The sequence below is a fragment of the Gracilinanus agilis genome, chromosome 5 (assembly GCF_016433145.1).
Source record: "Gracilinanus agilis isolate LMUSP501 chromosome 5, AgileGrace, whole genome shotgun sequence".
In the NCBI taxonomy this organism is placed as follows: domain Eukaryota; kingdom Metazoa; phylum Chordata; class Mammalia; order Didelphimorphia; family Didelphidae; genus Gracilinanus; species Gracilinanus agilis.
The window spans coordinates 6,167,583-6,187,212 of NC_058134.1; the positions used below are offsets into that span (position 1 = coordinate 6,167,583).

General features: G+C 51.3%; 1 protein-coding gene across 1 annotated transcript in view; it reads right to left on the reverse strand.

Moving 5' to 3' along the window:
* Positions 1-18,873, reverse strand: part of ETV1 (ETS variant transcription factor 1) — a 40,316-nt gene extending 21,443 nt beyond the window's left edge. Inside the window, exons 1-2 of the mRNA XM_044678845.1 lie at positions 18,695-18,873; positions 15,383-15,630 (exon numbers count right to left, since the gene is read on the reverse strand). Coding sequence (XP_044534780.1) covers positions 15,383-15,630; positions 18,695-18,873 — 427 coding nt within the window. The remainder of the gene's footprint in view (positions 1-15,382; positions 15,631-18,694) is intronic.
* Positions 18,874-19,630: the final 757 nt, after the last annotated feature.

Here is a 19,630-nt window from a genome sequence, read left to right on the forward strand (position 1 = left end):
TAATTAAAAAAAATTAAATGCAAGAGAAAGGCTTCATAAAGATTGAGTCCCATGAGCCTCAGCTTTCCAATCTGTAAAGGGATAAGGGAAGAAGGCACTTGCACTGAAGGGCTTCTTTTTCCTCTTTCAATGCCTGAATTGCCCCCAGCAAATGGTCCTGGTTAGAAATGAGGCAGCAGAATTTCATGGGCACAGACAGGCTGGCCTGGAACCAAGAAGCCATGAGCTCAAACTCCACTTCTCCCACCAGCTAATGAAGTTACTATAGATAGGTTGCTTAATTTCTCTGTGCCTCTGTTTTCCCATCAGTAAAATGGGGCTAAAAATACTTACTTTGTCTACCTCACCGATTTGTTGTGAGGCTTAAAGGGGCGAATGAGTTAAAGCCATTTGCAAACTGGAGAGCCCAGTACAAATGTCAGGGATTAGCAGAGCATCCCTTCGGGCATCCCCCGCCCCCCTCCCGCGGTTGCCTGGACTGGCACAAATATTTATAAGAAGGCTTCTGGCACGGCTTTGACTTTCCTGATGGATGGCGCGCTCAGGAGCACGACGACATTTCAGGATCGGCTCTTCCGCGGTATGGCAGCCAGTCATGCTGGGCACATCCCCGAGGTCAACAGAAGGAACAAAAAAGCCACAGCCAGGGATTTGGCGGCCCTTTGCTCAGGCTTCTCGGCCTCGGGGCCGGGGCTGCCGGCGGGGCCCCTTCTCCGAATCCGGATTGTAAATGTTGAATACAAGATCCCGGATGGCTGGACTGAACTGCAGTGATTAGGCCGGAAATAGGTCTTTTTCAAGCCCAAAGAATTCCCGCCCCAGACGTGCTCTAGCCCGGGCACACTTGGGGCCCCGAGCCCAAGCCAAGCTTTCCTAGATTAGGAACCCAGGGGGAGGGGCAGTGGGCCGCGGTGCCCATGGCTGCTCATTAACAACGGGGAGACGAGAACTCGCCTCGCCCTGTGCCCAGGCCCATTGCTTTACTGCCCCGTGCCAAGGGTCCTGCCTGCTACCGAGCGAAGCACCCACGCCCCTCCTGAGGAGCCTCCGGGGGTTGCTGGAGGGCCTCCCGGCCTCCATGACAAGGCGCCACCCTGATAGGTCTGGAGCATCAACCAGGTGTTTGGCGGCATCTTCTGCGTCTGATGCTCTTCGCGCCAAAGTCAATCAGGTCGGAAGGACAGAAAACAGAAAATCAATTGGGCCCTGCAAACGGAGGTCTCTCAGCGCTCCGGGCGCCTCGCAGGGTTGGGGGGGGGGGGGGGGGGAAGTCCTGAACGATCTGGCCCTGCGAGCCACCGTAAGTCAGTTTGTGAAAAACCTGCGCGGGGGTTTGTGCCTGGTTGTTTAAGGCTAGTCTTTCGTCCTTCCCTCTCCAGGGCTGGGCTGGAGCCACCCTAGGCTTTCTGTGGGTTCCAGAGCCCCCAAAGCCTCAGGCCCTGCCTCGCTCTTTCTCTCCAGCCGGATGCCATTCATCTCCTCAGTACTCTCTGCTTTCTACATGAATAACCCTCATGAACGGCTTCCCATAACTTTGTTACCCGACCCAACGGCCAAACGCCTTCCTTCTCCCTCCCCGGCAATCTAGCGGTGGGATTCCCGGGAATGGGGGCTCAGCAGGCCTTCTTCCCTCCCAAGAGCCCTTCACCCCCTTGGCCTGCACGGAGCAAAGAGGCTCCTGCCTGCCTTCCGGTGTCCGGGAAATCTGAACACGTGGGATCCCTGCCGAGCTTTCCTGCTGCCCGTCGGCCGTGGGCCACCATAGTCTGGCCACGGAGTGTCAGGGGGCAGCAGGGGGACCGCTTGTCTCCTGCGAAACACATTCAGGAAACAGAAATAGACCAGGGCGGGCCGGAGTGCCACCACCCTGAGGGGGCTCGCTGCAGGGATGACCAGCCAGCCACCCAGCCTGCCCGCCTGCGGCTGCCCAGGAAATGGGCTTCTCCACAAGCCCGCTCTGGCTCCGGGAGGGAAAGGGGAAAAGGAAAGCGTGTGTGTTTGTCTAGGAAAGTGCCCGAGGGGGCTTGGTGCTGCCTTAAGGGGTCGCCTCGCCCTTGCCCTTCGTTTATAGAAAAGATGTACTTGTGGCTGAGTGTGTGCATGTGACCGTCTGTCTATATCGGCTCCCTATGGAGGCTTTCAGGCTAGCGGGCATAGGATGTGTGATGGAGATACACATGCGCGGATGTGTGTGTCTCCGGACTCTGCAAGGGGACCTACACTGAAAGCTCCCAGGAAAGAAGGAGGCGGGTCCCCTGCCCTGGCCAGCCAGGACTGGCGCGCTAGTTACAAATCCTAATTAGCAATCATCGTCCTCAGCCTGGGCCTCGCCTGGAAAATGCCCTCCATGAAATCGCTCTGCCTTGGACTTCTGCTCCCCAATTCAGGGAACCCCCAGAAGCAAAGGCCAGGATGGCACAAATTCTGCCAGTGAGGGCAGGGAGGAAATGGGCACCTCCCCGAGTTCGCCTCCCAGCGTCCCAGGCAGCTCTCGAGGACTCCAAGTCCCAGAAGAATCCTTGGTGCCATTCAGGGCTGGGAATGAACACCCGGAGGATTCCTCCAGGCCGATGGAATGACGGTGACCAAAAGCAAATCAGAGAAGCCTACATCGTGCAGCCTGCTAGAAAGCCTGCAGAATACCTGTAGATGCATTAGCTCAGAACACGGGAAGGGAGCCACTAAGCCGCCTGTTTTACAGATGAGGAAACTGAGGCTAAATGAGATGCCATATGGACTTGCCTAGAGTTGAACTGCTAATCACAGTTAGGGACAGAATTTGAACCCAGAGCTCTCTGACTCCAAGCCGTCCAGCCTTCCATTGACTACACCAAGTCACCAGACAGATATTTCCCAGAACTCCTAGGGGTCGGGGAAGTGTCGCTGGTTTTTTTCTCTAAAACTAAAGGAGAAGCCTGCGAAGAAGGCTTGTTTTCTGCTCAGAGCTTGAAGGCGCAGACAGACACGCAGGCGCTCGGAACGAAAGCTCAGGCCTCCGCGGCCTCCTCCTCCGCTGCCGCTCCCTGCCTCGCACCCCCTCCCCAGGCTCTAAGACCCAAGTTGGCCCAGCGAGATGGGGAGGCCGCAGTGACATATTTGAATGGAATTCAGACCAACCAGTTCCGGTTGATGTTTCTCATCCGAGGATGGAGCGGCTCATTCACTCTCCGAGGGAAGGCCAGCGAGGCCAGGGAGGGCTCGGGTTACGGCCAGGCGGGCCAATGAGAGGAGGCGGCAGCTGAGGAAACCCGACACCCTCGGCTCACTCCGGGGTGGGTCGGGTGTTGTTTTTCCCTTCCCTCAGCGACTCCATTTTATGAATGAACTTTCAGGCAGGCTGAGCCCATTCATGGCCAGCTGGGTTTCCAGGGCTCCGCAGCCCACCCCCGCCCCCATCCACCAGGGGAGCGGATGGGATGGGTTTGAGGCAGCCTTCAGCTGCCCATTACAGCCTTAAAATGCTGCCGCTGTCCATCGGCCCCGGGCTAATGCGCCCAGAGTGAATCCAGACCGGGCTCCCAATTCTCAAATCGAATCAGCGGGGCGGCCACTTACTGTAACTGGAGATTTAGAAGGGATTGAAGCATTTCTTAGAAAAACGAGAGGAGGCCCGTCCTAGCCTCGTGGATTGGCTCGGGAAACGCTGGGGTAAATGGAGGAAGCGAGGGGATGGAGGAAGGCCATTTCGAAATTCCTGGCACGTTTCGGAAGGGGATCCGGGCCAGGAAGCGGGGAGCCTTCTCCCCTTTCCCGATGGAACAGCAGAGAGGGGCGCCCCCTGATCTCTGGCTGGGAATCTCCCTATGGATGGCAGAGGGAGTCGGGTCTGGGGGCCCAGGGCTTTCACCTCCCTCCCCGTTGTCTTTAGGAAGCAGGACTCGGATAGGGAGAGAAACGGGATCCCTGCCGTGATTCTGGAACGGGCACCCTCTCTGCAGAGGGCCGTGGGGAGGAGGAGCCGAGGCTGGGCATTGGAGAGGCATGTGCGGAGGGTCAGAAAGAAGAAAGATCCCGGCTAGGGAAACCCTCCCAGAAAACAACCCAGAAACATCTCCCCAGTTCTTTCTCCACTGCCCAAACTGCTGAGGGTGAGCAGGGGCGCAAGTAGGACCAGGGAAAGACCCAAGATGGCTCCATCTCCAGCCAGCATGGAGGGGGAGGGTGGCATATTCCCCTCTGGGATGGGTTCCTGAGAAGTCTTTGTTTTCCAGCCTCTTCCTTCTCTAGTCCAGCTTCCACCCAGCTGCCCACAATCAATCCCGCTAGAGAACGGGTCTGCTCAAGAAGCCAGCATGGCCCTCAGCACCCCTAGGAGGAAGGACTGACACAGCTCTGAAATTCCAAGCTCATTGTTTGCTGTCCACAGCATCCATCTCCCCCCTCTGCGTCTTTGCATAGACTGTCCTGTTGTCTGCCATGCCCTCCCTCCTCATTTCCTACCCCAGCTCTCCCTAAGGCTTAGCTCCAGTGCTCCACCCTAAAGCAGCCTCTCCTGCCCCCTCCCCCTCCCCTCAGAGGGAGAGCGCCTTCCTCTTGGGCATTTATTTGTGTTTCGTTTATTTCTCTGCACAAATGGTTACTTCCCCCAGCTACCACCTTCCTCATTTCAAAAGCCAGCTAGCATGGAGAGAGCACTTTGAGGTTCTGACTTTAAATACTCTCCTCTTTAATCATCATGACAACTGCCACAGGGAGGTACTGTTCCCATCCACATTTTACACACGCAGAAACCGAGTCAGAGCTGTGAAATCACTTGCTCAGGGTCACATAATTACTAAATGTCTATATAGACTCTATGTGAACCCAGGCACTCCCAACTCTGGGTCCTGGCACGCTATCCACTGGGCCACCAAGCTGCCCAATAGAGTATAAGCTCCCTGAGGGTGACAGCTGTATTTTCTCTGTATACTCAGCTCCTAGCACAGGTGACAATTCATAAATATCTATCCGTGGGTTCAATTTTTCTCTGCTGTCCTTGAATTATCAAGATAGAACAATCACTGGCCTGTCGGCCTCTTTGAGGGTTTCTAAGAAGGCTTTTGGGAAGTATTTGTGTGGCCAACCAGGTCAGCCTGTCAACAAGCATGTATTGAGTGTTTGCTGTGACAATGCTAAGTGCTGGGAAGCCAAAGCAAGTTCTTATCCTAAAGGAGCTCACTCTGGAGCAAGGACCACAATGGCGGCATGGGAGATGCACACTGCATGGAAGGCAGTCTGAGGGGAAGGGGTTGGAGAGCAGGCTTGGAAAGGGAGGAGGTGGAGGGAGGGAGCCCAATCCCATGCTCTTTGGAAGGAGGTCAAACTAATTAGGTTCAAGAGAATGATGGCTAATTGCCCAATTCCATCCTCCATCGGGACCCCAGCCCCAAGGAGGGAAAATCAAGCAGGGTGAGAAAACTGTGGGAGGGGCAGGGATGGCCAGGAGGCCGTAGAGAAGAAATTTGGCAGAGAAGACAAGGAAAGTGAGAAGAAAGGGAAAGCCCATCACCCTGTTCTTCATGGTCTATTAAGCCCAGAAACTTTGACCTGGGGTCCTGGAATGGATTGTTCAAAAAGAATCTCAATATAACTGCTGTCCCCTGTAATCCTCAATGGCTTATTCTTATTATTTAAATACATGACTATAAGAAGAGATTGCCCAAGGCATCCCTGACCCAAACACTGTTAAGGCCCTCTGCCCTAGAGGATTAGAAGAGGATGAGGCCATCCTAGGCATGAAGAGAAGGTGGGCAGGTGGTGCTAGAGTCAGAGCCATACTTGATCTCCAAGAAATCCATGAATCTCTGAGATTGCCAAGCTTAGCTATAGAAAATATCTGGAATTTTTCTTCAAAAGGGTTCAAGAAATCTACAGGAAAATAAGAGAAACCAGCTAAGCAAAGGAAACGACCAAATGGCTGTATGTGGAGTATTTCCTAAGGGGAGGGGCTGAAGAATGGCTTCTCTAAAGAGATCCAGTGTGGAAAAGAAGAGTTACCTGTTGGTCCAAAAGGGCTTCCTTCACCCATGTCAAGGTTGGCTCTACCAACATTTATTTATTTATTTGTTTGTTTATAAACCCTCACCTTCCATCTTGGAGTCAATACTGTGCATTGGCTCCAAGGCAGAAGAGTGGTAAGGGTAGGCCATGGGGGTTAAGTGACTTGCCCAGGGTCACACAGCTGGGAAGTCTACCAACATTTAGAACGGGGGATTTGTAAGAATGAATAGGTGAAGCATTTATCCTTTGGAAATGCCCAGAAGCCCTGACAGAGCTAAGAAGAGTACTGGTCACCCAGGGGGCTGGATGTTCCAGGTAGAAGGTTGGAAGTGCCCTCAGCTCAATGTGAGCCCATTAGTCCGTCCATAAAACTTGTGAAGTACCTACTCTATCCCAGACATGGGCTAAACACTAACTGCTAGGTCCAGTATGAGAAGGGTGAGGGCCTTTGGAGAGCTAGGGCCTCTGGTGCCAGGCAGGCAGGGAATCTGAGGGAAGCCTCTTCCTTGGTGGACAGAGTGCTGGGTTGGGTGTCAGAGGATCTGGGTTCAAATAATGTATCTTCCATTACTACCTCTATGACCTGGACCTTAACCTCTCTCAGACTCAGTTTCTTCATCTGTTAAAGGAAGAGGCTAGATGAGGTTTTCTATATGCCCCCTTCCAGTTCAAAACTCCACAGGCTTATCCTGAAGCACCCTCAGACTAGCAGACTCAACATAATTGTAATGAATTGGGAATGAAGAAGGTGGGGACCATCCCCAGGTAAGGAGGCTAACACAGGAATGGCAGGCGGGGAACATAGACCTCTCAAGACTAGAATTTCTCATCCAGAAAAAAATCTGTTTCAATTCAACAAAAAACTCATTGAAACTTCCAATTCCTCTCTCCCTCCTTGCTCATTGGGCCCTCAGGGGTGCCTCCCATTTGGATACCCCCTTCCTCCACACTCTGAGCTGGGCTCAAAATGTCCCAGGCCCTAATTCTCCCACAATAAGGACCCAGAAGGAAATCTGTTTTTCATGATCAAACATGTCTGATTATTTACCATCTCTAGGAGGGGGGAGGCAAGGGAGGGATGTAGACATTTTGGATCTTGTAATTTTGGAAAATGCATGTTGAAAATTGTTATTACATGTAATTGGGGAAATCAAATACTTTTTTTAAAAAATAAACAATATTAAAAGAAAAAAGACAAGGACAATTTTTTTTTTAAAGAGCTTACTTAGGGGCATCTGGGTAGCTCAGTGGAGTGAGAGTCAGGCCTAGAGACAGGAGGTCCTAGGTTCAAACCCGGCCTCAGCCACTTCCCAGCTGTGTGACCCTGGGCAAGTCACTTGACCCCCATTGCCCACCCTTACCAATCTTCCACCTATGAGACAATACACCGAAGTACAAGGGTTTAAAAAAAAAAAAAGAGCTTACTTAGACTGACTCTGCCATGGGGGAATCTTGAAGAGATGATATCACCTGAAGTGGACTCAATGCCACTGAATAGCACTTCCTCTTTATTCCCAAGAAATTTAAATGAAAACTTTAAAGAACACACACATAAATTGTATCAGCCAGATGTGCAAGAGAAAATGTTTAAAAGAAAATCCCATGTGAAAAATAATTCACACCAAAAATGTTGTTCCTGTATCTTTGCCCTCCATCTGTCGTCATGGTGACCCATCTTTCTGATCCCCCAGAATGCCTTCCTCACCTAGGACATGGTCGCCATCCGGCAGGGAATTAAGGAGAGCGGGGAGAGACCAGAGGGGAGCACAGAGGGTCTGAGTTTGGAATGATGGACAAACGAGGGAGGCAGCTGGCTTCACCACTTTCCCTGGCACCCTCGACCAGCCAACATCTTGCTTTTCCTATTAAGTCAATTGACTTTCCAAATTTCCTCCTAAGCTCTCTTGACCCCTATCATTCCAGATCGAGGCCATCTTCTAGAAGAGAGGAGTGAGGACAAGATTTCCAAAAGATGCCCAGCCGCCTGCCCAGAGGACGCAGAACTTTCTGGTCAAGGATAACAGGGGGCCGGATTTTAGGGCTGAGGCCTGGGTTTGGATCCCATCCTGCCATTCACAACCTGCACAATCTGGACAAGTCAGTGCATCGCCCTGAACCTCGCTTGGACTGAGGGCCTCTCAGGCCCTCCGGCCTGACCTCCCGCCATCTTCGGATCCTGTGCTTTACCTGCCTGAAGCTGGCTCCCAGCTCCTGGATGGGGTGAGATGTTTTTTCCCCTTTTATGCAAACTCCAGAGATAATTTTAGTTGCCTGTTAGGCTGACTCATTGTCTATAAACACATAAATCACTCTTCTGAGCCACGTTTCTGCTGTTCCAGGGAAGGGCGGAAATAAATCTTGGTTTGTCCTCCACCCATTATGTCCCAAGTAACAGGACGTGTTTTGACAGTTCTGAGGTTTGCCGAGCTCTATCATGCTCATTAATCAAGCCATAAACTCCAATTTGCTAAGCTCCTACTGTGTGCCAGGCACCCAACGCAGTGGCTCTTGGTTGACTGATTAATACAAATAGACCTGAGGCTGGGCAAACAGCGGAGGGAAAATGCCCATCGGCGGCCCCTCCCCTCCTCCTTCCCAACAGCCAGCTCTCCTCTCGCTTCTCCTTCCACCTGGGGCCCTGCTCCCTCGGCCGTCCCCTCCTTCTGGCACATAATCAGTGCCCCTCCTGGGACACAGAGGTCCCCACGGCCTCAGGGTCTCCAGCCAGGGAAGAACGCTCGAGGAAAGCCCTTCATCCTCCATGAAAGCACAAAGCAACGCATTTCCAATGGCCACATTTTAGGTCACGTGTAAGAAAAAGCTCACAGCCATCATGCTTTCCTACTAACGAGGTGCTCTCTTGTTCACAGCCCTGTGTGTGTGTGTGTGTGTGTGTAGGGTACATGGATAGGCAGGGGTCACGCAGGGACTCCGAGTCAGAAAGTTCTGGGTCTGAATCCTACCTCTAACACTTACTGGCTAGATGATGCTGGCCAAAGCATTGCTGCTCTGGGCTTCTATTTCTTCATCTGTAAAATGGGCCCACTGGCCTGCCAGCTTCTGTGTACACATTCAGTTCTAAACAAATCATCTGTTTTTTACAGGGGAGGCTGAGAGAATGGAATGATTTGTTTACAGCCGCTCTGGTAATTGCTGAGGTTGGAATCATTTTACATTTGAATCGAAGGATCTGTGTTCAAATTCTATTTTGCCACTCAGTCTTTGTGTTTCCTTGGACAAGTCATTTCCATTCTCTTGATCCCAAGGCTCCTCATTTGTAGAGAGGGGGGCTCCAGCTCTCCTTTAAGGACTCTTTCAGTAAGAAATCTCTGACCCTCTGAGCTGAACCATATTGGCCCAACTACAAGTTGTGGCCGTTTTCAATCACGCAGCCATCAGCGATAGAGTCGGTCCTAGAGGCAGGGTCCTTTGCTAACTGTTTTTTTCTGCTCTTCATTTATACTAGCAGAGCAGGGGTCTGAGCTAGCTTATAGAGCTGGGCTGGACAGTAGTGTGCGCTGGAGCCTCCATCTCCAAAGGGAGCAACGGCATCACCTCCAGGCAGATACAAGATGGCCCCAGAACCTTTACATCTTAAAGTGTATCAGAGCACCTCAGTGATGAAAGAGGAGAGAAGGCGAGGATGGAAGAGAAGGCTGCAGCTGAAGAATAAGTGTGGGCAGGAGCAGGGGTGGAAGTGGGGAAGCTAAGGAACATCTTCATGTGATCGGAGCTAAGAGGAAAGCTAGGTGGATAGAGAGCCCTTGGGCCTGGAGGCAGAAAGAGTTCAAATCCAGTCTCAGACACTTAGACTGTATGACTCTTAGTTACTTCACCCTTTTTGCCTCAGTTTCCTGATCTGTGAAATGGGCTAGAGAAGAAAATGGCAAACCACTCCAATATCTTTGGCAAAAAAAAAAAAAATCAAACAAGTTTTGGGATGGGGTCACAAAGAGCTGAACGTGGCTGAAGTGAACGAACAACCACAAAAAGGGGAAAGAGTGAAGAGAGAGTCCCTTCCAGGCAAGGGGCACAACTCGCAGAAGGCTCAGAGATGGGTGATAAAACACTGTAGGTGGGAAAGAACAACTTCATAGAGTAGGAGGGGAAGAACCATGTTCTACTGAGCCTGGAAAGGTCGGAAGGAGCCAGACCATGAAGGGCTCTAAAGGGAGAAGCATGCCTTGATGGCATTCACAGAGCAGAAAAGAAATCTGCTCAGGTGAATGCACAGGATAGTTAAGTGGAGGAGGGATAAGAGCTGGGCAGAGACTGGAGGCAGAGAGCCCATTTAGGGAACTAAGACAGTCATCTCCGTGAAGGTTCTGAGGACCTGAACTGCTCAGTGCTTGTGTGTGGGTGCTTGTGTGCGGGTCAAGGGCAGGAAGGGCGATGTTGGGGAGGTACGAGAGGCCAAAGCTGTGTGGTCCAGCTGCCTGGACATAGGGGATGGAGAAAAGGGAGGAGCCTAGAGTAACACTGAGGAGGCCACCCAGGGGACTGGAAGCAGGGTGGGGCTGGGGAGGGGGATGCCTTTGAGGGAAAAGACCCTGAATTCTGCTTCTGATATGTCAGTTGGAGAGCCCAATGGCACAACCAGTTTGAAGATGGCAAGAGACTAGAGCTCAGGAGAGAGACTAGGTAGGGATGGGCAGATTGGGAGCTCAGAATTATCAGCTCAGAGATGGGCATTAGCTCCATGGGAGCCAATGAAATTACTAAGGCAGGACATATCAAGAGCCTTGACAGATGTCCCCAGAGAAGCAGTGGGGTCTAGGAGATGACAAAGCCAAGGAGACTGAGAAGCAGTCAAGCAGGCAGGAAGAATATCTCTTCCTGTGACCCAGGGATGTCGGCCTCCTTCCTTGCTGCTCCTCACACCCAGGACTCCACCTCCCAACGCTGGTACTTGCCCTCCTCATCTCTTCCTCACTGGTTCTCTAACTTCCTTCAGATCACACCCAGAATCCCCCTTTGGCCAGAAGCCCTTCCCAGGCCTGCATCATCTTAGTGCCCTCTCTTGGAGGCTCTATCCAGTTTCCCATCTCCATCTTGTTGTCTGCATATCATCTCCCCTGTTAGAGCAGAAGCTCACTGAGAGCAGGAACTGGGCTTCTCTTTTCTTTGTCTCTCCAGGGGTTAAAGCAGTGCCTGGCCCTGGTGGGTGCTTCATGACTGCTTTCTGGCCTGCTGCTTCGGCTTCCATAACTCTGGAGAGTGCCAGGATTCTCCTTTTCTTGAGACCATGATTGGGTAGCCTTTAGCATGGCAGACTCTCTTCAAGATTCCACAGCTGAAACTGCCTTCCTTTGGGAACCAACCTAACTACTGGGCTGCCTGCCATCTGCCAGAGCGTGGCAAAGGCCTGGTTGTGCCCACTGGGCCCCACATGCTCTGCTCTTCCCTTTCCCAATGTGTAATTTGAATCTGTTACCCTAAAAACTACACTCCCCAGAAAAACTACGACTCCCAGAATCCCACTCACTTCCTGTTGTTACGTGCTGACATAGACAGGACATAAATTGTGTGGAGTTCCATGTCTAGCCCTCTTGTCTTCCTGATGAGGCTTTGGGGGAGGTAGAAAAACTTAGTCACGTGGCTCTATTTTACTAGATAATAAACTTTATAAAATAGAATTCTTCAAGGATTGGACCTTCATTTAAATCCACACCATTCACAGAGTTGGAAGCCAGACGCACAAAGGGTTCTGGAGTTCTTTTCGTTACCTGGCCACGTACCCAATGAGATCCTCTGTCTAAGCTGCTTCCAGGGCCTTTCTGGGAGAGCCCAGAACCCCTAAGCCTGTGCTCTTCCCAACACTCTTCACTCAAACTCAACAGGTGGAAAAGGGAGTCAGGGCTTCTGGGATCGACCCCCCCCTCCCCGGGCTTCCTAAGGCCTTCTTTAATGCACTCTCAGCCACAGTGGGAAAAAGGGATTATTTCTAGAGAACAGATGGCACCAAGACAGAATATCTGCGGATCACAGTTGTTGACGGCAGTTTGATGGCATCTACAGATGTGTCAACTTAAATGCAGCAATTCTATGGCCGGAAAATCCATCTCGATCCCCACAGAGTCGTTTCTCACAGGCCTGGACTGCGACACCATGACTACACTTCAGTTGGTGCTTTTTTTTCCTTCAAAAGACATGACTTTATGATTCTAGTGCTAAAGGGAACCTGGGTAGGCTATCTGCAGGAGGCCAAGGAGGGTGTCTGGGGCTAGGCATGCCCCCTCCTTGGATGCTAGAGCTGATCCCAAGGAAAGAGGATCCTGGGTTCCTGAGCTGAGGTCAATGAGCTCAGTGTTTTTTATCATCATCATCATCATTATTATGATTATTATTGGAGTGTCTTTACTTCACAATGTTTGGATTCCTTTGAAATCTAATTTTAATACATTGCAAAACAAGATTTGGAGGGCTCCAAGAGAGTCAATGGCACACACATAAAGAAGGCGAAGGGGTCGGATGTAGCGCTTAAGTTTCCAGCGGCTCTGACATCCCCACGTGGGGCTGATCTTCCCAGAGCCCTTCCTCACCTGGTGGGGGGAGGGGATGACACCTGGGAAACAACGAGGACTTTGGATTTGGGGGACCTGGACTGGAATCTTGGCTCTGTTTCTTACTGCTTGCGAGTAGCAAGCATCTGCTTGGCGCTGGTTTCCAATATCCGCAAAGGTAAAATGAGGGATTGGGTTAGAGGCCCCTTTCATCCCTGATCGCCACGCTGGCCTGCCTTTCCTTCCTGGGCATGTAGGCCCACAACGAAGGCCTCTTTTTCTTGGGTTCCGGCCAGTGACTTCAGAGGTGCCATCTTTCTAACAATGAGAAAGTAGAACGAGCTTCTTGGGCCACTGGCTGCCCTCTCCTGGGAGGTCTCCAAGAAGGGGCTGGATGCTCATTGGTAGAGGCCAGTCTTGTTTGGATTTCGGTCTGTTGGGTAATCGGTGAGGCCCCTGCCAAGCCTAACCCCCAATGCAGGATTTCAAGAGGGAATACCCAACCCCAGACCCAAAGGAATCCAAGGAACCAGGCAGAGACTTCACACGGGAAAGTGACTATAACTTTGGATTTCTTTCCCAATTGAGAAACCTAACGGGACGCTTCTGCTTTCTCTTGACTAGGCAGATAACCTAAATATGGGAAGACCAGAAGCGCCCACTAAAAGGAAGTTGTGGCTTCTCCACTGGGCTTTTCCAGGCTCCAAAACATGTGGACCCCCCAACTGTAATCATCCCCAGGCTGGCAATCTCCTTGTTGGAGGGGCGACAGACAGGCAGGATTATCGCTTACTGTTATTCACGGCCAAACGCTCTTAGAGTTAAGTGACTTCACATAGAGCCAGATTCATCCATTGCATATACACATTGAATATATGTGTGTGTGTGTGCATGTATGTGTATCCTATGTACGTTGTATGTGAGTGTGTGTACAGAAGCATGCAGATCTAGATCTAGACGTCTCACCATTAGAATGTCTCGCCAGAGACCTAGATCGGAGATGCCTCACGATTAGAATCCCTGATTGTGAGCAGGGAGTGTCTCCTTCTTTGTCCTTCTATTCACACGTATTTCTGCTTGGGAGCTAAAAGGCACTTAAATACTTTTTGAGTGATGGATTGTCCGTCGAGCCGGGGCACAACCAGCTGAATCGACTCTCCCAAGGCAGAGAGTCAATTCGAGGACAAAACCTGAGCTAGAGCTAACATGGGAGCACAGGACCACAGACCAAGAGCTGGCTTCTACCACCTTTTACAGGTGAAGAAACTGAGGCTTCCTCTGGGAATCTCGCACTGTTTCATCCAACACAACATGACAGATACTTCTAAGACCCCACTAAGCGCCATACTAGCCAATGGGGGGAATTAGACACACAGTCAAAGCCAACCACGCCAGCCTCCTTGGAGAGCTTATATTCTGGTGGAAAGTGGAGAAAGGCAACAGCTTTAAATAAGAGAGGACAAGCAATGTGGAGGTGATGCACTGTGTCCTTCCAGCTGGGGTTCTTGCTGGAGCAAGTGCTATTTGAGCTGAGCCTTGAAGGAAGAGCCAGCTCCAAAGTGGAGGAGATTCAGAGGGAGTGAATTCCAAGAGAATGTTGGTACCAGGGCAGGAGAGCCAACAAACCTTCAAACAACCAAGATTTATTATGATGTGCAAGACCTTGTGTTCTGGCCAGAACCAGGGAAGGCTAACCTCCCAGCATGCTTTGGAGCCAGAAACTCAAAGATAGCACACGCATGCACGCACGCACGCACGCACACACACACAGAAACTGTGTGCATATGTGTCTACATTCAACCACACACGCATGCCTGTCTACATACGTGTCCATAAACAGTACATACATACATTCTCAACAGCATGATTCTTCGCCATCTCCAGAGTGGCTTCTGTGGCCATTGGTGAGGTCCTCACATCCTTTCATTTCTAGACACTATTTCAAACACTTATGGAGAGTCCAGCCTTTGTTCACCAGAGACACGTTCTGGAGTCCTGAGGAAGATGTCTCAGAACCCTCCCGAGAAACCCTCAGGCTACATCCAATAGGGAGCCAAGTCAATGGGGAGAGAAATTCCCAGAACAACAATCCACAACAACAGAAACCGCCCTTTGGATTCCACTTGAGGGTTATTCTGCCCTCCTTGGCACTTTAGGGCAAGGCAAATGCTATTATCTCCATTTTATAGATGAGCAAAGTGAGGCTTTCAAAGTAGATGTGACTCCCCCAAGGTCAGGCTCTTAGCACAGAGTTAAGCCATACTAACTGACAGCTTCTGACTTCAAGTCCAGTGCCCTCTGACCCTCTGGCACTGTTCCGACCCTCAACATGGCACAGAGGGGACTCCAGGTTCTCTGCCAAAACACTGCCCATTTGGGAAGGTGTCACGAAGCTGGAAGAGCTTCAACTGCAGGAACCCAGACACCCTGAGTGTTTCTTATGGGAGGACCTGCTGAGCTATACTCCAAGAGTGATGAATGGCACTGGCCATCATGGGAGGCATTTGGGGCTACCTTTCACCATGGGGTGAAAGAATTGCCGTCTGCATTGGTGGAGAAAGTACCATGCAGTGATTAAGCCCTGGATCTTCTGAAGTGTGAGGGACCCTGCAAGGAACAAATTACGTGGTGCTAACAGACCCGGCTTCAAACCTGCACGTCACGCACCTCTGGGCCTCAGTTTGCTCAAATGCATAAAGAAGGTATCAGATAGTTATCTTAAAAGTCCCTCGTGATTCTAAGACAATTCCATGACTTACAAAATGCAAATCTGTGAGGAGTATTTTATAAACCATTTATAAACCAAGGAAAACCCAAGCAACCCAGTAGAGGCTATGACCAATGGCCTTCATTCAAATGATGGTCATACATAGGCTGACGAAGTAAGAAATGCAGCTTACCTGAGTCATAGGCAAAGTCTCTGGGTTCCTGTTTAATCATCAGAGGTGGAGGGAAGCTGGGGTTGGCCACACTGCCCACCAGGGTGCTGTGTTCATAGACCGGATCATGGTACTCTTGCTTAAAACCTTGGGGCGGGAAGGGGATGTTTGGCTCAGACATCTGGCGTTGGTACATTGGACGTCCTTCCCTCGGCATCGTAGGCAAAGGTGGAAAGGAATTACAAGGCTCAGAAAGCTGGCGTCGAAATCTAGGGCACAAGGCAGAGTAAACTGAGACCACTGGGCATGGAATGCAAGTGTGCATCTGGCCAAGATGGTGTTGGGAGACACAGGATTAATCCCATAAATGCCAGGCCTCACCAAAGGGGAGACGGGAGGGAAACGACCCAAGGGAAACCGACCCAGAAACAATTCAAGTCTATTGAATTTATTAAGCACCTCCTAGAAGCCGGGAAATGTGCCGAACATACAAAAGTCCTCAAGGAGCTTCCATTTAACTGAGAGAAACAACCCTCGTGGAGAAAAGACAATTACAAAGCATATACAAAGTCATGGATGACATCCACCATACATGTCACTGTTGAGCAGCTCTAGATGGGAAGGTGGTGCAGGCAGTGCCCATGCCCAGAATGTTGTCCCCACTCCTCTCTGCATCTTGGAATCCCCAGCCCTAGGGAAGGCTCAGTTGAGGGGCCGCTACGGTAGGGGGTCCTTCCTGATTTGGGCAGTCCTTCCCGAGCCACTTGGGATGTCTGGGGGAGTGCCTGACCAGAGCAGCTGCTGCATTGCTGCTGTCCCTAGTACAGAGAACGCCCCCGGAGGGAAGAGACTGTTTGTTTAATTTTAGTCTTCGTACCGCATCTCCTAACACACAGTAGGTGTTTCATAAAGGTTCACAGACTTGAGTCGAAAACACCAGCAGTAAGAACTGGGAAGATCAACACGTAAGATTACATCCAAATGGCCTTCTAGAGTCCGGTGATAAGACATGACCCAAACGCTACTGACAGTGAGGGGAGGCTCTCGGGGCACGGACTGGGATGTCCATTTGGGGGCACAAACCCCACAGGAGCTTGTTTGCTTGACTTTGTCTATTTGCTACAAACGTTTGGGTGTTACTATGTTCTGTTTCGCTTTTCCCCCCACTGGTGAGGGAAAATACATTTTTATATATTAAAAAATAATTTAATTTTAAAAAGAAAAGTAAGTTCCTGATGAGCAAGGACTGCCGTATTCATTATACGTTGATCCTATGGCAGTGCCTGCAACCTAGTAGGTGCTTAATAAATACTGCTCTAAAAATAGCTCCTAAGTGTTTGGAAATATTAACAAGCGGTAAAACAAAACAAAAACCAGACCCAGCCTCTGGATAAACACATTTAAATTGAATAAATATCTTCTAAAGCACACTTGAGCATTTATTTCAGAAGCTTGCTTGGCTACCCCAGTAAGTCAGATGGAAATCGGATGAAAGCCAAGAGAGGGCCAGGTTAGGGAATCCACATTTGATGTGTCATTTCACCCTGAGTGCCCTGCCCTAAGAGGCCCTTAAATTCTACCTGAATCTGGCAAAACAATCTGAGGGGCTCTATCATGCCCCCCTCCCTCCAGTTGGGCTCACCCTGGTCTTCCCTGCTCTCCTTTATTTCATTGCTACACACACACACCCCTAGTAGATGCTGGAATAGTAAAGGACTGGCAAGGAAAGAATGAGTTCATGCAGTAAGAAGGTTGAGGAGGACCCTGGCTCAATAGTGAAGCCTCAGAAGGAGGGAAGAGTCCTGGTTGCACAGAATGATTTATACAGAACTCAGTTGTTTCAGTTTGGCAAGAAGAGATGATTCGTGTTGGTGCTAGGAGGACCACTGGGGACCCAAATACACATGTTCTGGAGCAGATGAAGCTTTGGGCTCTCAGGCCACTTTCTCCGGAGTCCCAAATGGAGGTAGAAAAGGACCCGGCTCTCAAGCTTCTTGAACAGGCCTAACTATGTCAGGAGAGCACAGGCCTAGACCATGGAACCGAGTGCCAGCTGGGGGAGTGCAAAGCAAGCCAGGCAGGTCTCCAGCTCTGGACAGCCTGGTAGGGCTGGGAAACTGTGCCAGAGGGTTGGCCCAAGGAAAGGAGGCAGGGTGTTGGCTGGCAGGCCACTGAGCCTTCCCAGAGCCGGGTGGGGGGCCTGCTTGGGGACAGCTCCCAGGAGAGGGGCTGTTTCCAGAGCATCTCTGCCATTTGCAACTGAGAGATTGTCACTTTCTGGCCCTGGCTCTCCGGAGAGCTCCTTGGAACAGACATCCGGCCTCAGAGATTGGCAGCTGGTGCTGGCCTCCACGCACAGGGAGGGGGCCAAGGGAAAGGACCCCGAGCCTCCCCTGGAGGTTCCGGGCCGGCTGTTCCCAGTCTTAAATACTCAGTTTCAAGTGGAGATTCTAAAATGGACTTGGCGGAGAGGCTGGCATTGAGGTAACTTAAATATGAACTAGAAGCCTGCTCAGCAAACTGTATAATAAATAGGTTCTCCTGCCGTGCAGAGCACACTCAGCACTCAGATTTCTATCATATTTTACAGTTCGTAACTGTCTCGGGGCAATTAATGTGACTCTCGTTAGGCCCATTTTGGAGATGGGGAAGGCCTCCTTTGGTCCTCACAACAACCTGAGAGGTAAGTGTCATTGTTATCCCCATTTTTCAGATGAGGAAACTGAGGCAGATGGAGGTTAAGTAACTTGCCTCGGTTCAGACAGGAAACACATGGAAGAGCTGAGATTTGAATCCCAGGCTCTTAACTCCAGGGCCCTTTCCCGTACTTTAGTGATGCTCACTGTCTCTCCGGGAAGTCTCTGAAGCAGGATTTGAATTCAGGCTTTCCTAACTGAGTGCAATACTCCATCAGCTCTTCCAATTAGCTGCATAGCCCAGCTTTTCTGAGCCCAAGCCAAGGTCTGTCTGTAGACTACTAGGTACCTTTGGAAGGAGGGGAGCCCATATTTAGGGGTCACAGAAAGTGGCTGGATATAACTGGAAATGAGCAGTGAGGAGACATTTCCCAGTTCCATTAGGCACACAGCATAAGGAAAAGCGATTCCTTCCTTCAATGGCCAGGAAAATATAAGCAGCGCGTCTGGAACATTCTAGGACAGAATGGAAGGCCGCCTCAGAGCATGGGGGGTGATCTAGCTTCCTCAAACCTAACCCCTCTAAGCAAGCCAGAAGTCCTTCTAGGATGGGCCAGCCCGGAGGTGGGCAACACGGAGGCTGTGCTCAAGTCAGTGCTGCTCCAGGGAAGATCCTATGTCATTGGGTTGGGCTGACTGAAGGCTCAGGGATGTGTTGGCCGGAGATTCTGGCCATGCCAGCCTGGCCTTGCTCTCCCCATTGGTGGAAGGAATCGAGGCCAGTGTCAGCGTGTAGGTATCCCGGGCAGGGGGCCACCAAGAGAAGAGATGGATGGACAGAAGCCCGTTCACCTCGATGACCCCAACCTCCACCATGATGTGCTGGAGAGAGCGGCAGCTTTGCCAGGGCAGGCTCCGGATCCCCAGCCCAGAGCGTTGTGGCTGGCACAAAGAGGGAGCTTAATAATGTTCCTGAATTCACCTGAGCCGTACCTGGGCCTTGGAGCACGGCCTCGCATTCTGGGCCAGGCTCTGGGCCAGGGGGGCCCCGTATTCCGGTTCTGCCTTTTCTCACTAACTCCGTGAACTTGGCAGGAGCTGCTTTGAGCCCCAAGCCGTCCCCTCAGCTGGGAGATGTGCAAGGAAGAAATCCTGAACCCTGGCGTGCTCCGATTCAGAGCCGGGGACCAAGTGCTGCCTGTACAGCCACCCGGCCTGGCCGAAGGGGGCCTGGCCGAAGGGGGCCTGGCCGAAGGGGGCTGCAGACACCCATGAAACAGTTTCACAAAATCGCCTCAAACAGAGATGAAGCAATTCCATCTCAGAGAGAAAAAGCCCATTTTCCCAACTACTTTCCATTCGAAAATGTTTTCTCTACATGGCCCGGGATTGCCGGGAAAACGGGAAATGAGTTCAGCGGAAGCCGTTCCTTTCTGAGAAATGGGTGCCTCTGGGCAGCCTCCGGCCCACAAGCGCTCCCTCTTGCTAGCACACAGGAGGCACTGCGGCAGGAACTGCATTGGTGGCTGCCCCCCTCCTCCTTCTCCCCCCCCCCCGACCGCCCCCGCCACCAGGCAGGGCCCTGGAATCGGGAGAGCCTCAGGATGCCGTTACCTGTGGTCCATAGGGTAGC